Here is a 21345-nt window from a genome sequence, read left to right on the forward strand (position 1 = left end):
GTGTTCAAAAAGGCAAAACCGAGAGGCGTTCACAAACGTTCAGTAGCGTGTTCTTAGCAACGGGGATGAACAGTAACTGCTGCGTTTGCTTTGAACGCAGCTCACATTTGGCGAAGGAGTTGCCCTCTCTGAACAGCATCAAATTTATGATCACCTCAGACAAGAAAGATTATAAAGATAGATGCCAAAGCGTCTGCGCGTCACGTTCATTTAATGCAAAATGCAACCGTTGTTAATGTTTTATAATAACTTCACAATGCGGGAACTGATCTGAGGTGTAATTATCCACGGATGGACCTGGTGCCTGTCGGCTGAGACATCATTTACAATCCGCGGTGAGACTGTCGAGGTGGGACCGCCGACAGGATGGTGGAGCGGTCGGACCGAGCCCCTCTGCTGGACTGGGAGGAGGTTCCGTCCGCGGAGAAGACCGACGGAGAGGCGCTGCCGGCAAAGGAGCGACTGTCGAGCCCCTCCAACAGTCGAGTCTCATCAGGATGCTCCGCGCCGGGGTTTGGGTGGAGCAGCGGTCCGGGGGGTCCCACTAACAGCAGGTCTGTCTCCAACGCAGACGGCTGCAGCGCCCCACCCGCGACCTCCAGCACCCCGGCGGGCATTGATGAAGCGCTGCGTCCCGACAACGAGGAGCATCACTCGGATGCAGGATCGAGGGAGGTGACGCTGGAAGACAGGATGGTGAAATGGGAGGAAAAGGACCAGATTGTGTCGGTCTTTGTGGTTACATTCAATACCAGATCAGGTGGGGTACAAAATATATTTCATAGAATTATCATTTTTATATTAAATAGAATGTCTACAGGTAAGGGAAATGGTGTTTATAGACAGAAAGGGGAAAAATAGATAAACCTGCTTCGTCTAATGGCATGCCTGACGCCCAAAATGAAGAGCGCATGTTTGTACCAAGTCTGCAGAACCTTCTCCTACAGGTGTGGCTTTTGTCTGACCTGGCCATAAGTTTAGAGACATGATTAAAAACCATGACACCTTCTGTGGTCTACCTACAGAGCTGAAAATGTCAGGATGACTGCTGTGATGGAAATCAATCACCTGGCTGTTTCTGCAGAGTAGGCCTATACATTTTTAATGAGGGCCATGTTGAAGACAGGGTGAGTCCCCTGTGATGTAGTGGCCAGTCAGATACCCAGAGGGCTCATCAAAAGATTTCATGTTTCAAACTGATGGAGAACACCTGACTTGATCGAGACACAGGAGATTCCCTACAGGGTGGAGCTGGAGCTGTCAGACTGACATGAGACATGACATCTTTTTAAAAAAATATACTTTACTTAGAGGACATGTTACTGATATCTGTACACACACACTGATGGGGCTTTGCAGCAAAGGTTTGAAGGTCGAAGGAAACAAGCAGGTCTCCATGTAGATTAGCTCCATCAGTTCCTGGTCTTTGCAGTCAGTACTGTTACTATCAGGCTTCAAATGAGCCGATGCCACATGTTTGCTTAATATGTCATTATATGTGCACCTGTAGAAAGAACACACACCCATTCATTCAATATATTCAGTGTTGTCAGATCTACACCATCTGAAATGTCGACATGTTGTGCATTTAAATATCACTCTAATGCTAAAATATGAAGGGAAACATAGCTCTGACTTAACATCGCAACATTATGACAGTTATTTCAGTGTTTTGGCAAGATATTTTGAAAGATGTTAGGTATTGCAGTATCAAAGATGTACCACATCCCTGTTTACAGACAGTTAGCTCCACTTCTGCTTACTTAAAGGAATAATCCACCCTAAAACACTTCAAATACAGATGTGGCACATGTGCTTTGAGTTGCCTGATACATGTTGTTTGTTCTGAAGGTGTTATTCTGGCAGAAAATGTTTTCATTTTTTCATGTACAATATATTTTATAGTTTTTTGCTGTTTTTTTTTTTAAACCTTGTTTATTAGAGAGTGCAGCAGAGAACTGACAGAAAACAAGATAAGGGAGTGGGGGAGAAGAGTTGCAACAAAGTGCAACAACCAAGAACAGCCACAGAGATGGCAATGAATAAAACTTGTATTAATGTATTAAAACAAGTAGACAATGAATTCGAATAGAATAATGTTTCATTTTTAATCAAGAGATGCATGTTATATTGCAAATCATCGTATCTCTACATTTGATCTTTTAATACTGGTCAGTCTGTACAGGAAATAGCTTTGATGGGCACTTTACTCTGCATGACACTTAAAGATAAATACTTCAAGTCAGTAACAGCTGTCATAGTGACAACAGAGCATCTTTGGTGTTCGGCCGCAGGTGGTTTTTAGTCCCAGTGGATCATACAGACCTTTAGGCTCAATCTGATGACAGATCAACTCATGTTTCTGCAGACTGATCCATGTGGCTACAGAATAGACTGAAAACCACACGGGCTGAGTCACCTTCTGTGTCTACCTGCTCCTATTATGCCGTGTTTGCTCAGCTGTGGCTCGAGCGTCAGCGCCCAAACTGACACATAATGAATTCCAAGGAATCCAGTCGGGCTGTGTCACTGTTGTTTCATGAGCATGAGATGAGATAGTGATAATATATTTACCGTCTGTTCCTGTATCAGCATTTGTGTGCTTGCCTGTGTGTTTTAATATTATCTCTCTGTGGCGTGGGTGTGATAGGAAACATGCTGGAGTGGTGTCTGCCCAAAGACATGGACCTGGAGGGAGTGGAGTTTAAAGCCATCGCTAGCGGCTCCCACCGAGTCACCACTGATTTCATGTGAGTGTGTATGCTTGTATATATCATCAGTATGCACAATAGAAGAAGTTATTCAACCTTCTTTAGAACCTCAAGGACACAACCAAGTGGAGGAGGCTAATTCAGAGTATTAGGATGCGGCTCCATGTCTTCCTCCTGGCAGTACAGAAAGTGTTGCCTGGCAAAAAAAAAAAAAGCTCAGCCATCTGGCAGTGCCTTTGCTTTTTGTGACTCATGGCTTCGTCTGTCTCTCTCTTCTCTCTCTCCACCCGTCCGCAGTTACTTCCGGAAGGGCTCCTACTTCGGCCTTGCCTGCTTTGCCAACATGCCGGTGGAGAGCACGGTGGAGAGGGGTGCAAGGATGAAGTCGGTAGGGATCCTGTCTCCTTCCTACACCCTGCTCTACCGCTACATGAGCTTCCTGGAGCATCAAGTCAAGTAAGAGGAGCTAGTTTGTATAACAGAGTTGTCTGCTCATGCACATGACTGAACGACAGACTTAGGATTTGGTATGCAACCAATAATAATTTTCATTAGTGATTCATCTCATCTCAGTTTTTTGATTAGTTTATTAAATGTCATGAAACTATAGTGAAAAATGCTCATTATAATTTCCAAGACAAGAAAAATTGTTCTATTTTTTAGATATACTTTATTAATCCCTCGATGGGGAAATTCTTTTTTCACTCTATTTTATTTTTTACATCCATTTTAACCCAGACACACTCACACATGCAGTACAAGGGCATAGACATGCAAATGTGGAGAGAGTGGATTGTCATGAAATTGTACAAATTAAATAAAACAGACTTTTTAGAAGCAAACTTGATACATTTTTTAAAATGATGAATTATTTCAAAACAAAATCTATCTTTTTCAATTATTAAATTTCAATTATTTGTCATGTGGTTAATTGACTTAATTAAAAGAGTTAGTTTGAATTACTGCGCAAAAAATGACTCCATACAGTATGGTTAGTTTTTGTTCATGATTCTACTTTTTTTTTAGAATAAAATCATAAAATACAATACTATAACAAAATTAAAGATAATTATGTTTACTGTTGTTTTCACTGAAAACTGTATATACATCTGTGTTCACATCCCCACAATGAGGGAATAACAAAACCCTCAATGGTCACAATGACTGAACAGCAGTGCTGATGTCAACATGGTAACATGCTGATGTTTAGCAGACATAACATTAACCATCTTGACTCTAAGTTCAGAATGTTCACATCAACATCTACTAAACAGATGTGTGATCATTACGTTTTGGACAAATTGAAAATTTGACCTGACGATGGCCCTACATGAAAGCATATTACATTATTACTAAAAAATACATATATAAAGACGGTATGCTGATCCACACACTTGTTGGTTCCCATTAGGAAGAGGGATGTGGTAACACACTCCCAGGTAAGTTCAAAATGGCCTCCAGGGGCTTCTAGCAGGGCTTTGTGACTCCTCTTAGCCTACTTCTTCTTTCTTTCTTTTCATCTCACTCTCACTTCCCGTGACTCCCGTTTTCTTGTTCTGCTTCAAAAACACCACACGTTGCTATTTTTACACACCATTAATAATGTTGCTGGTTTGGGATGTCCTACAGTACTACAGTGTTTCATCCCAAGATTTGTCACACTTGGTTATGAACGCACGCCATCTCTATATTCAGTCCCTCTCTCTCTGTCTGCTTTTCCCAATCAGCTCCCACACTGTGGCCTCTCCTGTCCTTCAGTCACACAGTGGTCATGCTCCTTACTCATCATTCCCTGCATAGCTTGCTCCAGATACCTCATCTGCTGACTGCTATAACAGTTGCATAAATGGCTCACTGTTGGTCATGAGATGGTTAAGATATTTAGGATTTTATGTCTCTCTTTCCTTCCTTCTTCCCTCCTTGTGGTTATAGAATAAATAAAATATAAAAAACATCACATTCTATAGTCACAGTCAGGGTGTATGTAGGGCAGCTGTTTTTTTCTCTGTACTTCGGTAGCATATTTTTTCCCAGACTGACATCCAGCCCACTGCATATTGTTGGCGGTTCAGTTTTTTTCACTCTGTTGTTACTGAATGAGGGTTTCCAGGCCACATGAATTCGTATTATAAAGTGCCACAGCTGATCATTTGTTTCACTATACGGCTCTGCACTAATTAGTAGCTGTTGACCACATCCATTCTACATTTTAGCTGTCCGTTTAAATTTCAAAACAGCTCTCTGTGCTGAACAGTTTTTTAGTCATTTTGAAAATATACTATTTAGGGAAAGAGTCAAGGTGTGTAGAAATACCAAAACACATTTTGGTGATGTGTAGAGTATAATGCAAGTTTTGCCCACAGCTTACATAATCATGCATGTTTTTTTGTTTTTTGAAATTATACATGGATTGATTTGAATAGTTTTGGCTGGGATCATTGTGCTAGTATTTAAACTGAAGCAGTATTGTGATTAAAGGTTTTCTGCACCTTGCTATAAGCTGTATATGTACATTTTAAACTGAAATTAAGACAAAAATCTACTTATGTATCTGTGAAGATATTTTCATTTTAAGGCTTACAATTTTTCAGTTTTAATATCCATTTTTTTGTCCCCTCCAGGCTCCAGCTTCAGTCCCCCGGCCACTACTCTCCTCTGGAGGCCTTCTATGAGGACAAGAGAGCACTTCTGCCCCCAAGTGGTGATGGTGTTGTTACTGCATGTCCAGCCAACGCCTGGGGAGCTGCAATCAACCACAGCATGCATCCTGAGATGAAGGTAGGAGGGACATTTCCACTTTTACAGCCTTTTTACACTATATCACTCTGTAACCTTGTGCACCTGTGTGTGTGAATACCTTTGGAGCAGATCACCCACCCTGCAGGCTGTATGTCCCAGTTCATCCGCTTCTTTGGGGAGCAGATCATGGTACTGTGGAAACTGGCTCTCCTCCGCAGACGTATCCTCATCTTCTCCCCTCCACCAGTGGGCGTGGTCTGCTACAGAGGTGAGAAACATCTGGATTTATTCCCAAGAGTTTGAATAGTAGTTAGATGAAAATTTAGAGATTTTGGGAATAACACATATTTGATTTCTTGCCTAGAGTCAGATGAGAAGATTGATACCACTCACATGCGTGCCCATTCAGTATGAAGCTGGAACCAGCAGCCTGTTAGAAATTATTAAAAATTATTTGACTACTTGCAGTGTGATTTTATACGTGCAGATCCTTTTCAGCTTTATTAGTGTCATGCACACATTCACATTTTTTGTCACTCTTTTTCTCTCCCACACTTGTGCATCATTTTCTAATCTCACCTTCCACACCCTCTTCCCTCTCAGTGTACTGCTGCTGTTGCCTGGCAAACATCTCCATCCCCGGGATCGGCGTGGCTGTGCCCGAGTTCCGCCCCTTCTTCTACGTTAATGTGGCTGATATCAGCGCCCTGGAGAACGAGCTCTCCTACGTCGCATGTAAATGGATTCTTAAAACATGTTGAACACAAAAACCCAGCTGAAAAAGTACTGGGGTTAGTTTGTCTAATATACATCTTTTTAATCCCTTGTGTCTCAAATCTTGGGTTTTGTTCTTAGGTACTACTGAGAAGATCTTTGAGGAGAAGAAGGATCTCTATGATGTGTATGTAGACAATCAGAATGTAAAGACCTGCAGAGATGGCCTGAAACCTCTGCTCCGCCTCAGCACTGCAGACAGGGAGAAATATCGCAAACTCACTGAACAAAGGTAGCTAAAGGACTACTGCTTACACATCACAAAAATGACCAGGGTGGGGATTAAAGGATAAGGCTGGTGCTGGTCTATATATTTCTATTTGTAGTTTATTTTGAGTCAATCACACACACACACACTGCCCATATACAGTATATATATATTTTTTAATATAGACTAAAATGGTTTGTTTTGGTGTTTTGCATTGAATTTTTTTAATAATGCAAATATAGAATAAGCCAGCCTTATCCTTTAACGACAAAATAATAATTATTAATCGTGACAAATTCAGTCTGATACATTGCAAAGGAACCATTTTTTCTGAGGGATGTAATTGGGCAAAAATCCAGTTGGGCATGTTTGTCAGATATATGAACTCTCAAATCAATGTCAAAACCAATAAAAAGTCACTTATTGAAAAAAAAACAGGAACAGGAGGATCAAATGTCATGTGACCAAAAGATTTTAATTAGCTGTGCGCATCACTTTTTTTTGTATTTCTTTCTTTTTTAACTACATAATATGCATATTTTTTTGTATTTCTTTCTTTTTTAACTACATAATATGCATAAGTTCTGGTTGGATTTCAAAGTGACAGTAGTGCATGTTCGCTGATAAGATTACATTACAAGCAGCATCTTAGGGATGTCCATCATTACTTTTTACCACATATTATGTATACATTTATGGTCCCTGTCAATGAATTGCAACAATGATGGTCATCTGGTGCCACTGTCAGGTGAGAATTCACTTTGTTTTATAGCCAAATACCTGCAAAATGAATGGCATTTGCACCAGCCTCAGCTGTACCTTGTATTAGCAAGCATTAACATGCAGCACAGTTGAAGTACACATATCATGGAATCCCATTAATCAGAGACAGAGCAGTCTCGCCTGTAGGTTTTTTAAAGGGAGAGCTTGAAAAAAAATGTATGTATGTGTTTACAGGCAGATGTTGCTGTACTCCCAGGAGGAGAATGGCGACTGCGTGTCCAGTGAAGAGGATCTCTTTATTCTGTGAGTGCACGATTCATTTAACCAGCCTGATTAACCACTGCACACAGAGCAGACAAAACCTGATCTTGTTATGAGGATCAAAACTTTCCTCTGTCGACAGTTACTGTAGTTATTAAATCACACAAAGGGCATACTTGTGCTGATTTGTGAGTGTGCTTTTCCATGTTATCACTGCCACTGCTCAGCATAGAGACAGGAAATAAAAACCACAGGAATGTAAGAGGAAAGCATACATGGAAAAAGTGAACTTTGGAGATTGTTAAAACATAAATCAAAGTAGTATTTATGGAGCTGCAGAACAAAACCTCAAACTATCTTCATTCTAAATTTAATCTAGGTTTTTCCTGGAGGAGAACAACAGGATTTTCCAGACCCTCAGTGAGGTGGCAGGGAGTCCTGATCCCACGCTGACCCAGGAGAGTGTGAGGGCTATGGGTCTGGATCCCCATGGAGATAGGCTCTTCCTGCTCCACCTGCTGGAGATCTACGGCTATGACACCCTGCTGGTGTCGGAGCAGCTGTGCTGTAGTTGAGAGACAACAGACGGTTGGCTTTCCACCTCTTATCACTGCTGGTTTTAAAAGGGGGTTGAGCTTTGAGTGCTGCACTACTGATTTTTTTGAGTCTTCAAGACAGATTGAGCCTCCAGAAATTTCTCTGGTATAACTTTTTTTTTGTCGTAAATCCACTTGTGCTTTTTTTTGTTCACCGTGGTTCTGCTCCCTCACAACCTGATGGTAAGACCAACATTACAGTCAACGTATTATAACCTAGAGTAATGTGGTACAGCCTCCTGGAGATAAACCCACCCTAAAGATGGATTACTCAGCCTTGACTGACTCTGAATCAGATGCAGCTGCAGTATTTCACCACTGAACCATGTTTTAAAGCAATGAATGGCAGGTCCAAACCCAAGATGACAAGAACATCAGATGAGACTTCTTCCAGAGTGAAGCTAGTAATTGAACAAAACATGTACTGAGGATTAATGTATGAAAGTATAAAAGAGAGGCAGCTTTCCTGTAAATAATCCTGCTTTTTTTCCCCTTTATGTACGGTGTGTCAGCGTATGTGTGATATGTGGGTCTGCCTCTCTGCCAGTGTTGCTGTCCTTGTATTAAGTGCTGGATTTAAACATCAAGTTTTTTAAGCCTCTATGTCCAAATCAGGTCCTCCTTTCTTGAAATCTAACTTATGTCACTACAAGCAGGTCAACCCACCTACGAGCCATGTCTGTAAGTGTGTTTTAAGTGGCAACAAATTATCAGTTTGCCATTTAATGTTGAAACTAATTATTTTTGGCCTGAGCTAAGACCAAATCAGATTTTCTAATGATGTCCAACAAGCAAGAGTGATGTCCGCGAGGACATAGAGGCTATTCAGAATGGCTTATTTGCACCCTGGCTGTCGGCTGGGCCTGCAGTTCAGAAGAATAGGCTGTTACACAGTGAGCACTGTTTTCCGTTTTTACTGCTTTTCTTAAATGTTTAGCTGTGTTTGTAACTCTAGTGGCGAGACAAAGGCAAGGCCTTCAAGCGGGCGAGTTCACAACTTTAGATGATTTTCTCAATTCAGAGACACGGAGTTGATTCTTTTTTTTTTAAACAGCTACTCTCTGCAGAATAGATCTTAGAGACACAATTCTATAACTTTTAAGCTCTGTACATTTTGAAGCACACCATCACAGCATTTAATTTCAGCTCCCTCAACAGCAAAACAGAAAAGTTGCATGTGTTGGTATCTTATGTTGCATATTGCTGTTGAAAAAGAAACAAGACAAGACACAGAGGGACATGAATTGAGAACTTTAAAGTTGCATTAATCAAATTTTGGCCACTAGAGGGCAGAAAAACAAGTGACAGCTACTACTACATCACATGTTTTTAATGGCTAACATGTAGCTAACAATGGCCTAATATACATCCAGCAAACATGTTTTAGCTGCTAGCTGTCCAACTTTCTAATCTAGCAGCTCACTTGTAATCAAACTATCGGTAAATGTTCCATAAAACCAGAACTCACTAACAGGCTAAAAAAAGTTTCACCGAGCTACAGAGATTAATGCTAATCCTATGGAAGATTGGCAATAAGTGACCTCTGTCACATTACCTGTAGTCATTTGAGTCTGTTAGTATAAAAATATTGATTATTGCAACTTCAAGCAAGGGTTCCCAGTGATGGGACATTTCAGCTTGCATACTTCCATAGATCAGGTGTAGTTTAGTCATTTGTGCGGAACAGCAAGGTGGTCAATGTTTCGGGGGATTTCCTTTAGTGTAACCATTACTGCCTAACTGTTACATGAAAATACACACGCTGAAATAGAAAATTCGATTGCAATATCATCACTTAAAGTCACAGTTATATTTTAATTTGCCACATCTACTGCCGGACTGAAACATGCTGAATGCTAAGCTAACCTGGTGCTTTGGTTACTCCGTAGGCTTTGTGACACTAAAGATATGTATTCCTACAACAAACTAAAAGGTTATTATGTTGTCATTTTCTGTTTGCCACTGATTGTCTTTATCCATTTAATTATTTTAAATGTATTCAGTTTATTTAGAGTTGGTTTAGCTGTAAATCCTGTTGAGTGTAAATATTTAATTATTGTAACATTATCTGTGAAGAAATGGGATCAGCTGAATGTGTTTTATAAGACAATTATGATCCCACAGAGCCTCTGTGCATCACTGAAACACTCATGCAATTATGTGTTCAACGGTCCGCTGTAAGAAAGCAACAGCATATTTTCATGCCACATTGCATGGCACCTTTAGAAAACCTGTAGAAGGGATAGTCCGAGTCATTTTAAAACACCTTCACTTTATTATTATTTATTTTACTGTAAACCATTTCAGAAATAAAGTGCATTGCCACTTGTAAGGAAAAAACACAGTTCTCAGTCTGAATATTATGTATTGTATCATTTACATTCCTGAATTTCACTTCTAGATTTCATTCATTTTATTAAAATCTGCAGTTCAAAGCTACCGTCTTTAACAGCAAATGGGCTTGTTTCATCTGTTGCTGTATGTTTGTGTACATGCTTGTGAGTACTTTCCATAATGGATGATCAAACATTCAGCAGTGGTTTTTCCACGTTACCATTTACGATAGATTGATCACTAGCAGAGATTCTTTCATTCACATTGATGCCACACCTGGAGCCATTGGGGGTGATGTCATAACCACTGAGTGTGCCTGCTGGCATCTTTCCTGTCACTGCAGCTTTCAGAACAGTCAGCCAGCTTTGTTTGAGGTCAAAGCCATCGCAGGAGAAAGTGTGGCTTGTTTTGGATTGGCTTAAACAAAAACATGGCTGACCCTGGAGCTCCTGAGGAGAATCCTCTACACTGCAGCCCAGTAGAGGTATACAGGATAGGGGTTTCACATCCTGGAGATATGGGGGGTGAATGAAAGAACAGAAAAGCAGGTGGCAGATGGTTTATTAGGTTTCTTTTATGAAAGAAGCAGGTAATATTCTGTAGCCTTTTGCCACCTCAAAACTTATTTCAGAATCTGTATAGGCAGTTAATTGCACAACAGCTTTTGACACTTTTAGCCATGTTTCCCCTTTTTTTCATGTGGGTGCATGATTGCAGATGCTGACTGTACTGAGGGGTGACATGACAACATCACATGCATACCCTCTAGAGACAGTTCCACAAAAACAACAGTTAAATACAAAGAGAAATAAGTATGCGGTAAAAAAACAACAACAAGAATAATATAGTAGATAATAGTTAAATTAACATCATTCTCTATCACAGAGATGCCTACCTGTGGCGCAGTGTACAGACAGAGGACTGGAGGTTCAGTCCTGGTAATGACAGACCACACCTGTTGCAAGGTCTTGGGGTTGTCTCCATACAGCAAGAAGCCAGTCATTATGTTGTCACTAGACACTGGAGATGCCTCCGACTAGGACAACACAGAAAACACAATGCCGTTACAGTCTTGCATCCAGATATGTTGACGTTTCTGCTCCTAAAAAGACAGAGTTCCGTTTTTTTATGTAGAATATACCAGACTAGAATTGTCAATGTCTTTAGTTGGTTTTATTCTAAATTTATCAAGTGCCCATAACCGCAATGACTTGAGAGGAACTGTCACTGATTTCAAAGCTAAATCCTTGTCATCACCTTTAGAAACATACGGCTTACCTCCAGTATTCGTCTTTTCTTTCCCTCCATCCTCTCACCTCTCTGACCAGTCAGGATAGAGTAGCAGGCTTTACACACTTTGTTCAGCTTGTTACCGTCATACTCCAAAGCCACTTTATTGTCTGAACACTTCCAGCACACCACCTGGGGAGCAGAAACACCATCACTGCTACATTTTCCTAAAAATATAGAAGACAGAGATTTTGTCTGTGTTGTGTGTTCAGCACAGAACAAAATTGCTTACGCAGCCACAGGCTCTGCAGTGATGTCTTCTCCTCGTCAGCGCGTTGAAAGGTTCCTGGCATTTCATACACACGGTTACCTCGTTGTCCCTGATCCAGCGGGGGGCACGTCGGCCGAGTTCCTCTGTCTGGAAAATACATGTAGTCATCAGTACATTAGTAGGGTGTTTTATGGAATTGTCTGAACAGGTTATAAATACATACAACCCCCACTCGGAAATATTATTTAACTTACCGGTTCCTCTACATTTAGCTCCTTAGAGGCCAATTTGAAGGTTTCATTTTTCTTCTGAAACACATCAATGGCCTCCTGAATTACCTGGGGGAAAAAGAAAAACTTTAGAAACCTCAGTTGACATTTTTTAACATTTTCCCAATCTGGATAATATTTAATAAGTTGCAAACATAAAAATACACTTACCTTTATCCACTCATCCCTGTCTTGTTCAGAGCTTGAAAAAAGGAAGAAAAAAAAAGTTTAATATCACTACTTTACTACTAATACTTTACTACTTTTCAACTGCAAAAACCTGAACATTTATTTATGTGTCAACTAAACAAATAGGTTAAAATTCATGCCTGGCCTGCAGCTCAAGTGTCCTCTCCTTTCCAGAGACCTGGAAGGTGGATGGGTGATCTTCATTGGTGGTCTGCTGCACCTGCATGCCATCCATTCCGATCCTGCAGCGCACAGTATACCGATGCCCTACTAGGCTGAACTTAGGAGTGCAGCACAGCAGAAAGTTGTTGAACTGTGGAGAAACGTTACACACCAAAGTTTTACCCTTTTATGGTTTGTAACCCATATTAGAGTTAAACTCTAATGAACTCTAGTGAATTAGAAAAGAGCAATTTAAAATAATCTGGCAGAAAGACAATTAGAAGGTCTTCAGCAGATTTATGGATCATTGTCTCGGTCATGACCATTGATCAGCAATTTCACCATAAGACCAACCAGGAATAGGTGCCTCTCCATGGCTGATGTGTTCCTGGCAGCCAGCTTGAGCAAACGACCTTCCCTCAGAAACTCGTTGGTGGGGTTGACCACTTCCTCCTCTCCAACCATCTCATAGATCTCCAGCAGCCGCTTCAGGCTCTCCTACAGGTAAAAAGAGAAACTGATCTGTATGGATGTGATCATAGCTGTATTAAAGGAAAGAATTCTGGCATTTTAATAATACATTTTCAGATAAGCAGCTTTGACATAATAAAATGAATGTGTTGTGACCATGAATGAACATACAGCTTTGTGGATGGCGGTGTTTGAGTGGGTGGCGGCCATAGAAATTGTCTGCAAGGACTCTGTGGGCAGAGACAAAGGAAGAGGGTTATTGTGCCCATTTAAGACTTTAACGACCTATCAGAGACAGACAGGCACTCTATGAGAGCAAGAGACACATTAATATATAATTTGCATTATATTAAGTCAAAGAGATGGATGGCACTGTTGAATCCGGCATCATCAGTACCATTGGAGCAAACATTCTTCTCTGATCTAAACAGATACTGTGGCTCAATGGGGGAACAGAGCAGCTTTGTATGTGTGTGGGGGTCTCAAGACACACAGTCAAAGTCCAGGCTGAATCAGGGGAAAGAGATTTCACTGTAGTAATCCAACAAGTTGACGCCATAGTCAGCGCCAGGTTACTGGTAGACCGACCAATAAAGCCAGTGATCGCACATGATTAAGTGATCAATAGACTGTGTCACTGGTGCAGCATACTTACTGTGAGCAGGCTCATAATCTGGGTTATCCATGGGCAGTTTCTTTAGATAATCCCTGAGAAGCATCTCATACCGTGGAACCCTCTGGACTGGCTCCAACATGTGGTGCTGCAGGCTCAGGCTGCCACACATCTCCTGGCTCTGAAACCAGGACAATACATACGGAACATTCTGCTTGGACCTTCACAATTTTAGGAAAAAGAGCTGACATGTGGCTTGCTGAGTACCTGAATGTCTTGGATGATGTTTCTGAAGGCGGAGGAGCGTTCGGTCCAGGTCCTCACCAACTCCATGGACTGGTCAAAGTTCCTGACGTAGTCGGCATACATCCTCAGGAAGGGTGCATGTTGCAGCCAAACATGACCCAGGCCTGGCCTCTCCCACCTGCATTTGATGGAAGTCAAGGGTGCAAGGGTCTAGAATAATAACATTACTGTAATGGGCAGTATTACTGCTATGGTATGACATGAGCACCCACCAGTGACTGATGCAGTTTTCCAGGTCATGTAGCAGGAACTTGCCGTGGAAGGAGTAGATAGAAGAAATGTTGGAGAAGATATTTCTTATGACCTCAGGAGGAAATGAGCCCCGACTTGCCTCTTCTGTTAGGCGTTTGCAAAACACCTGTGGTGGAAGTTTGAAAGCATACTGACATACCGAACCACTTTTGTGTGAGAATGTGGTGGTGACCTAAAGAGGTAAACTACAGCTGAATCTTTTGGCATCAAGGGATTGTGTTTTCATGAAGGAAGCCACAAACAGATGACCACACTGACCTGGTCTAGCAGGTGGAGACGAGCCACATAGGCCCTCTCTGTCTGCAGGAGTTCATTGGCTATCTTGTACAATTTCTGCTCTGTGCTCTCCTCATCGTTTTGTTCACTTTCAGAGTCCTTGTCAATCATGCCATCTCCTCTGGTTGCATTATTCCACTGGCTGGAAAATGTGGAACTACATCCTTTTGGTATCTTGCTTTCTGCATCATTTATTCCTTTCACATTTACTACCATGCAGTCTTTCCCCTGCGCTATGCCATTCATTTGTTGTGGGGAATGCTCTTTGCCATTGCTTGATAGATGGGCTTCGCTTGTGGAATGAGTGCGTCGATGGTTAACTGGTGGTTTGATAGTGATGGCTGGCCCGTTGCAGATGAGTGATTGCAATGGTTTCAGCGGAGATCGTTCAACTTTTTCAGTTGGAATTCTGCAGAAATAAAGTGCATCTATCATTTAAATTATATTTAGAGATTCGATATTCATACATGATTGACATCTAATAGAAATTAATTCTATACATGCTAAAGGATGTTATTCATTTAATAAAAATAGAACAAATTAACAATCCAACCTGCTCTCATCCAAATAAACAATCAGGTCAGGCACACTCAAAGATTTCCCCGCTTTCTTCTCTTTTCCTTCCATCTTGCTGCTTGGGATTCTGTGCAGTCCGAGCCAGGATTTACAGTTCTTTGCAGGGCTGTAGCTCCCAATCCTCCCCTGCACAGGACTGGGGGTCCGCAGTTTTCCTACCAGAGGGCTCTGATTCCTTGGGGACAACTTAGCAGGGCTGTGCCCTCCTTCCCTCAGTGAGCAACAGCTCTGAATACCTCTTTTGCTTGGACTTGGAGATCTGAAAATTGGACTGCTTATAATATTTGGAATCCCCTGAGTGTGTCTGGCAGGGCTGACATGTGCTCCGGACAAAAGACTGTTTCCCCCTCCTCTGACAGGACTCGGGGAGCCTAGACAATTATGTGCTTGGTTGATACAGGAAACACAACGTCCATAACCTCTATTAGGACTTTGGTCTTGCTCTGTGCCATTAACTTGATGAGGTAGTAATTTTCCTGATGTGGGACTGTGGGCTTGAGTTGGTCCTGCCCTCAGAGGACTCTGGAGGTGAGCTGGTTTAGGAGGCACTGTGAAGAGATGGGCAGTGTATTTAGCTAACTCCTTATAATAGTACATAGTATGTCTTGCAGGTACAGTTTAGTCCACAAAATACTACAAATATTTTGATTTATTGAATCACATTACTTACAGTAATACACTCACATGGATAGCACTTCTTTTTGTATGTAGGCTACAGGTCTTCAGCCTACCTTGTGGTTTGACGGGTGATCTTTTAGCTGGGCTTCTTTTGGTGTCTCCTTCCGGTCCAAGTTTAGAGTTTGGTTCTGATCCACAGACACTCTTGCAAGCACGGCCACAGGTGTACGAGCCACACACGCCACTGCTCAGTACTAAAAGAAAAACGGTTACTATTACAGTTACTATCTGAGCCATATATACATATTTTATTTTTGCATGGAAATGTTCTCTGTTACAATACAGTACAGCTATACTGAAATACAAAATGTCAATGTACGGATGTATTTGATTGCACTGTTACAAGAAGTGGAAAAATCTAATCCAAGTCTTGCAAAATCATTGTACACATTTCCCCAAAAATGACAAAGTTGGATCTTTGAACTCAGCATAGCATTCAGAGCTGTTGTTTTAAGTATTCATTTTGCTGAGTGTTGGAAAACTAAATAAAACAAAAAGGGTATGATTCAGAGGTTCCTCCTGTGCCTTCAACAGCTAAGAAACACATTAAACCAACCTTACTGTAGTGTCATTAGTCTCTTGCTGAAGTGTTTCTTTAGCGCTAATAAATAGTAAATGTAACTTGTATAACACCTTTCTAATCTTTCAACCACTCAAAGACTTTCATACAGTGTCGGCATTCGCTGCCATGCAAGGTGCCAACGGCTCATCATTCACACACCGATGGCACAATCTTCGGGAGCAATTTGGGGGTCAGTTATCTTGCCGACAAGCAGGCTGGAGGAGCTGGATCGGTGGATGACCTGCTCTACCTCCTGAGCTACAGCCGCCAACATTATGCTCTTGTGTCATACTCCTGTAAGCACTATAGGTTGTTGCTGTACAATATTATGTCACATTTCTTGCAGTGTGGTTTATTTATTGTGTATGTTCTTTCGTACCCACATTGAAAATCAGTTTTCCTTTTGGGCTGATGAAGTTAGACCAACTGGTGGCACCCAGTAAATATTGTTTTAACCTATTTTAAATACACTATCCACTCCATTTTTATGTATTCACACACAAACTGTAGCTTTTAGCCAGCCACTGCAAAGTTTTCTGACAAAATCATGGATTTTCAAATTGTGCACCAAAGAGCAAATTAGATATAATACAATGTACAGAATGTTCCAGGTGTGGATTACTTTCTGTCCAGAAACCCTGCACATGATACTGATAGTATTCCTGGTTCTACACTAGTTTTGTGTTTGATCTAATTCTCACAAGACAATAAACGGTATGCATGTTAGACTTATCACAGTAATCACTGCTGTTTCATTACCCTTTTAAATCTGTGCACAGACATCCTGACTTACTTCACAACTTACTACTTTCAAATTGTGTTCTTACCTGCAGGTTAATTCCCAAATTTATGCAAGATTATCGTTCCTTGTTCAACAGAGTGAAGTTATTCTGTTCGCTCCTGGCTCTGCTTAAGTGTAAAAGATTTGTCGGTCACATGGAGATGGCTAAAGCCTACTTTCTCAACAATGTAATACTTCTGCTTTCTTCTTACTTCTCTCTTTTCGCCATACGTCTAACCTTTTCCACTCATGTCAAGTTACGTCAGCGTCTAAGAGGAAACATTCAACACAGAAATAACAGTGCCATCACTCCTGCAGAATCTTTTTTTTTTAGTTTTTAGACAACACTGACATCTTGGTGGAGCAGAGAAGCTGGAGAGGAAATTACAAAGAGAAAGATGCATGTTGAAGGCTGCTATTCAATACTATACTGTTTAAACCGCTTCAGTTTGGAATAAATAAATTTAAAAAATTAATTAAAAAAAAGCCAAATTTAGGACAAATAAAACTACACTGGGATTAACATAAATGTAAGGTTTTGAGGTTATATAAAGTATATCCAGGTATTTTAAAGATTCCAATGCTTAAAATGGAAGAAATAGTTCAACCACACGATTAATTGTTCTCTCTGCTTGTCAGAGAAAGAACAATGAAATATTGCAGCACATAACCTCTGCCATAAATCTACTGTGTGTTTTTTTTTTAAAACGAGGGATGTTTCTTTGACTTTAATCCAATCATATAATTAATTAATCCAACACGTATGTTTACTTAAACATCGATTATTTGACACATTAAAATAGCAGCTGTAGCTACTAAATCTGACACCTTACTTCTTACGAGCTGCTTGATCCAAATCCTGGGAGGTCCTGGTTCAGAAATCTTAAAGTTTGTAAGATTAAATGATTGATGTGATAGGAATGAAAGATTAACTGTGAGAATGTGACACCTGAATCGGCTAGAGAAAAGATGTATCACTCTAATGGATTTGTTTCAACAAAGGAAAGACTTTTTACACTTTGTTTTTTTTACAGATCAAATAAACAATTAGTGAGCTTCAGAGATGCTGGTAGATTCCCCCCCAACAATGTGTATCAATGTCAAAGAGAAAAATGTACATTATATTAAGTCACAGAGATGGATGGCACTGTTGAATCCGGCATCATCAGTACCATTGGAGCAAACATTCTTCTCTGATCTAAACAGATACTGTGGCTCAATGGGGGAACAGAGCAGCTTTGTATGTGTGTGGGGGTCTCAAGACACACAGTCAAAGTCCAGGCTGAATCAGGGGAAAGAGATTTCACTGTAGTAATCCAACAAGTTGACAGCAACACAAACACACACACTTGGTCTTAGTGAGTGTTAAAGACTGAAAGGTTGTTGTTTTTATTTACTGCATGCATATGCATTAATAATCTGTCTGGTGAACACAAACAGCTTGCTGGAATATACTGTAGTCAGGTTATATTTGGATAGTTTCCAACAATAGCAGTGCCTCAGAATCTAGTTACTGCTAGACATTCAGAGGCAAAACCTACATTGAACAGCGAATATATAAGCAGACTACTGTATTATTAAACTTTCCTATAAATACTGATTAAAATTAATGTCTTAGGGTCTCTATCAACCCAAAAGGGGACACATGCCACTGTCACAAATATGTCTGTAATATATAGTTCATGTATTTTGCTCCTGAACATGTTTTAATCACACATAAGCTTGAGTGGTACCCCTACACCTCACCTGTACGTGAGGCTTGGCAGTCCACCGCAGCACCTTTGGTTTTCCGCCTGACCGCCACTCGTCTGAACTCCTCCGTGTCCCGACTGTTCAGAGTCAGACTGTTTCTCTTCTTCAGGTCGAACATTGTCACAGAGCAGCCAAAGGTCAGAACACGGTAAACTGAGAGAGAGAAGGAGGGCGACGCGTCAAACCATCCGACACCCTGCTGTTCATTAGTGCACGTGCTCAATCTGTTTTAATAAGCACCGCCTCTCATTTAAACCTGCACGCGCCTCCGAGCAAACCCACTGGTGAACATTGACCAATCAGCGCGCAGTCACTAAGTCTACTGTAGGTCTATGGAATAAATAATGCTTTTAATGATAGAGTATATAAACACAATTTGAAATAAAGACTACAAAATAATTGAAATTATGAGCAGATGTTTGCATTAAATAAAAAATATTTAGTGTTTCATATTTTGTTTCCTGTCACAATTCTGACTGACAGGAGCAAGAGTGGAAAGAATCGGTGTTGAAAAGTGCTGACCATTATGTGTTTCCATCGCCATGTGACAGTTGCTGTAATGTAATCAGTTACCAGACAACATCAAAAGTATTGATTGGTATCCTCCTTTATCTGTTATTTGTCTCCATATGATCATAAGGACAAGAAGAGAGGATAACCCTACTAATTATGTTAACTACATTTTGTCATTCAGAGAGGAGAGAAAAGGTAACCACATGAGGAGGAAACAAAACAAAGAACAAGCATTGTGAACCATCTTTCCATGCACCTTTATTATATGTTCTAACAGAATTTCTAAACATAGATCATTCATTATTCTTTTGACAAAAGAAAAGAATCAGACAAAGAAAGGGGAGAATGATTTGTAGTGTGAACCCTTTTGTTTCAAAGAGAAATATCTGTTTCATCTTACTGTTGGAATTTAAATATTGATTAATTTTAATATCACATTTGTTGGGCTGCTGAGGTTTATTAACTATCATCGCACGTTATCTGTCTTTATCCATTTTCAGGGAGTATGAGCAGCCACAGATGTGCAACTCATCTGCTGTGGCGAGACCATCAAAGACAGTTTATTGTCCATCGGTGTTATTTGTGTATGTGTATGTGTACGTAGTATGGTGTGTCACAAATACTGCTGAATAAACTTACAGCCTGTGCTTGCATTAATAGTCATATGAAAAAAAAAATTGTGTTTGTTATGTAAAATAACTAAAGACATTTTGAATGTGCCTGAGTCTGGCTCCGTCGCCCCCATACATTATTACTGCTCAGCAAATTGAGTATTAATACAACAAGCTGTGTCATCATTGCCTTTTTAATGGGCTCTAATTTTGAAGGGACTCTTATTTTGAAAAACTCGTTTTATAGGAAGGAGTTAAAAGGTCATGACAAAATGAAAAAAGTGTGAAATGTTATTAGAATAAATATCAGAAAATATTCCCCTGTAGCCTGAATTTAAAATGGATACACTTTTCAAATATACACTCACCGGCCACTTTATTAGGTACACCTTGCTAGTACCGGGTTGGACCCCCTTTTGTCTTCAGAACTGCCTTAATTCTTCGCGGCATAGATTCAACAAGGTACTGAAAACATTCCTCAGAGAGTTTGGTGGACATGATAGCATCATGCAGTTGCTGCAGATTTATCGGCTGCACATCCATGATGCAAATCTCCCGTTCGACCACATCCCAAAGGTGCTCTATTGGACCACTAGAGGGACCTACCTAAAAAAAGAGTAAAAGGTCGCCCACCTCAGGTTAGCGGTGGGGGTCGGTGTTAGAACATGCTATGATGAACATGTACACTGTAAGTTCTACATTAAAGTTGAGCACAAGCTCATTGTTACTTTCACAACGTTTATGTTTGAATTCATAAACAACACACCATCTCTAGGGTTTACAGAGAATGGTCCGAAAAAGAGAAAATATCCAGTGAACGGCAGTTCTGTGGCCAAAAATGCCTTGTTGATAACAGAGGTCAGAAGAGAAGGCCAGACGGTTCGAGCTGATAGAAAGGCAACAGTAACTCAAATGACCACTCATTACAACAAAGGTATGCAGAAGAGCATCTCTGAACGCACAACACGTCGAACCTTGAGGCAGATGGGCTACAGCAGCAGAAGACCACACCGGGTGCCACTCCTGTCAACTAAGAACAGGAAACTGAGGCTACAATTCGCACAGGCCACCAAAATTGGACAATAGAAGATTGGAAAACGCTGCCTGGTCTGATGAGTCTCAATTTCTGCTGCGACATTCAGATGGTAGGGTCAGAATTTGGCGTCGACAACATGAAAGCATGGATCCATCAACTAGTACAACGTTTCAGGCTGGTGGTGGTGGTGTAATGATGTGGGGGAATTTTCTTGGCAACTTTTGGGCCCCTTAGTACTAATTGAGCATCGCTGCAACGCCACAGCCTACCTGAGTATTGCTGACCATGTCCATCCCTTTATGACCACAGTGTACCCATCTTCTGATGGCTACTTCCAGCAGGATAACGCGCCACATCATAAAGCTCGAATCATCTCAGACTGGTTTCTTGAACATGACAATGAGTTCACTGTACTCAAATGGCCTCCACAGTTACCAGATCTCAATCCAAA

General features: G+C 40.8%; 2 protein-coding genes across 2 annotated transcripts; one reads left to right on the forward strand and one right to left on the reverse strand.

The window, feature by feature from the left end:
• Window positions 1-38: 38 nt before the first annotated feature.
• LOC104924759 (protein LCHN) lies at window positions 39-10356 on the forward strand. The gene is made up of 9 exons (XM_010738212.3): window positions 39-760; window positions 2651-2750; window positions 3009-3167; window positions 5333-5489; window positions 5580-5718; window positions 6054-6185; window positions 6306-6456; window positions 7390-7458; window positions 7796-10356. Exons 1-9 carry the CDS (start codon window positions 367-369, stop codon window positions 7989-7991), a joined length of 1497 nt encoding a protein of 498 aa, XP_010736514.2. The 5' UTR covers window positions 39-366; the 3' UTR covers window positions 7992-10356.
• On the reverse strand, window positions 10265-18954 carry LOC104924752 (FYVE, RhoGEF and PH domain-containing protein 4). The gene is made up of 16 exons (XM_019274599.2): window positions 18729-18954; window positions 15693-15833; window positions 14939-15509; window positions 14368-14794; window positions 14070-14215; window positions 13819-13975; window positions 13594-13732; window positions 13110-13168; window positions 12822-12965; window positions 12446-12618; window positions 12288-12318; window positions 12102-12185; window positions 11869-11994; window positions 11625-11768; window positions 11242-11382; window positions 10265-10855 (listed from the first exon to the last, which is right to left on the reverse strand). The coding sequence occupies exons 1-16, from the start codon at window positions 18850-18852 to the stop codon at window positions 10535-10537; spliced, it is 2928 nt and encodes a 975-aa protein (XP_019130144.2). The 5' UTR covers window positions 18853-18954; the 3' UTR covers window positions 10265-10534.
• Window positions 18955-21345: the final 2391 nt, after the last annotated feature.

Source organism: Larimichthys crocea, chromosome XX (assembly GCF_000972845.2).
Source record: "Larimichthys crocea isolate SSNF chromosome XX, L_crocea_2.0, whole genome shotgun sequence".
Classification (NCBI taxonomy): Eukaryota; Metazoa; Chordata; class Actinopteri; family Sciaenidae; genus Larimichthys; species Larimichthys crocea.

Coding starts and splice junctions, on each gene's coding strand:
- LOC104924759 (XM_010738212.3), top strand. CDS start 367: ATGGTGGAGCGGTCGGACCGAGCCCCTCTGCTGGACTGGGAGGAGGTT. Junction 3,168..5,332: donor TTCCTGGAGCATCAAGTCAA/GTAAGAGGAGCT, acceptor TGTCCCCTCCAG/GCTCCAGCTTCAGTCCCCCG. Junction 5,490..5,579: donor GCATGCATCCTGAGATGAAG/GTAGGAGGGACA, acceptor CCTTTGGAGCAG/ATCACCCACCCTGCAGGCTG.
- LOC104924752 (XM_019274599.2), bottom strand. CDS start 18,852: ATGTTCGACCTGAAGAAGAGAAACAGTCTGACTCTGAACAGTCGGGAC. Junction 12,966..13,109: donor ACACCGCCATCCACAAAGCT/GTATGTTCATTC, acceptor TTTTACCTGTAG/GAGAGCCTGAAGCGGCTGCT. Junction 10,856..11,241: donor GTCTGTACACTGCGCCACAG/GTAGGCATCTCT, acceptor CCATATCTCCAG/GATGTGAAACCCCTATCCTG.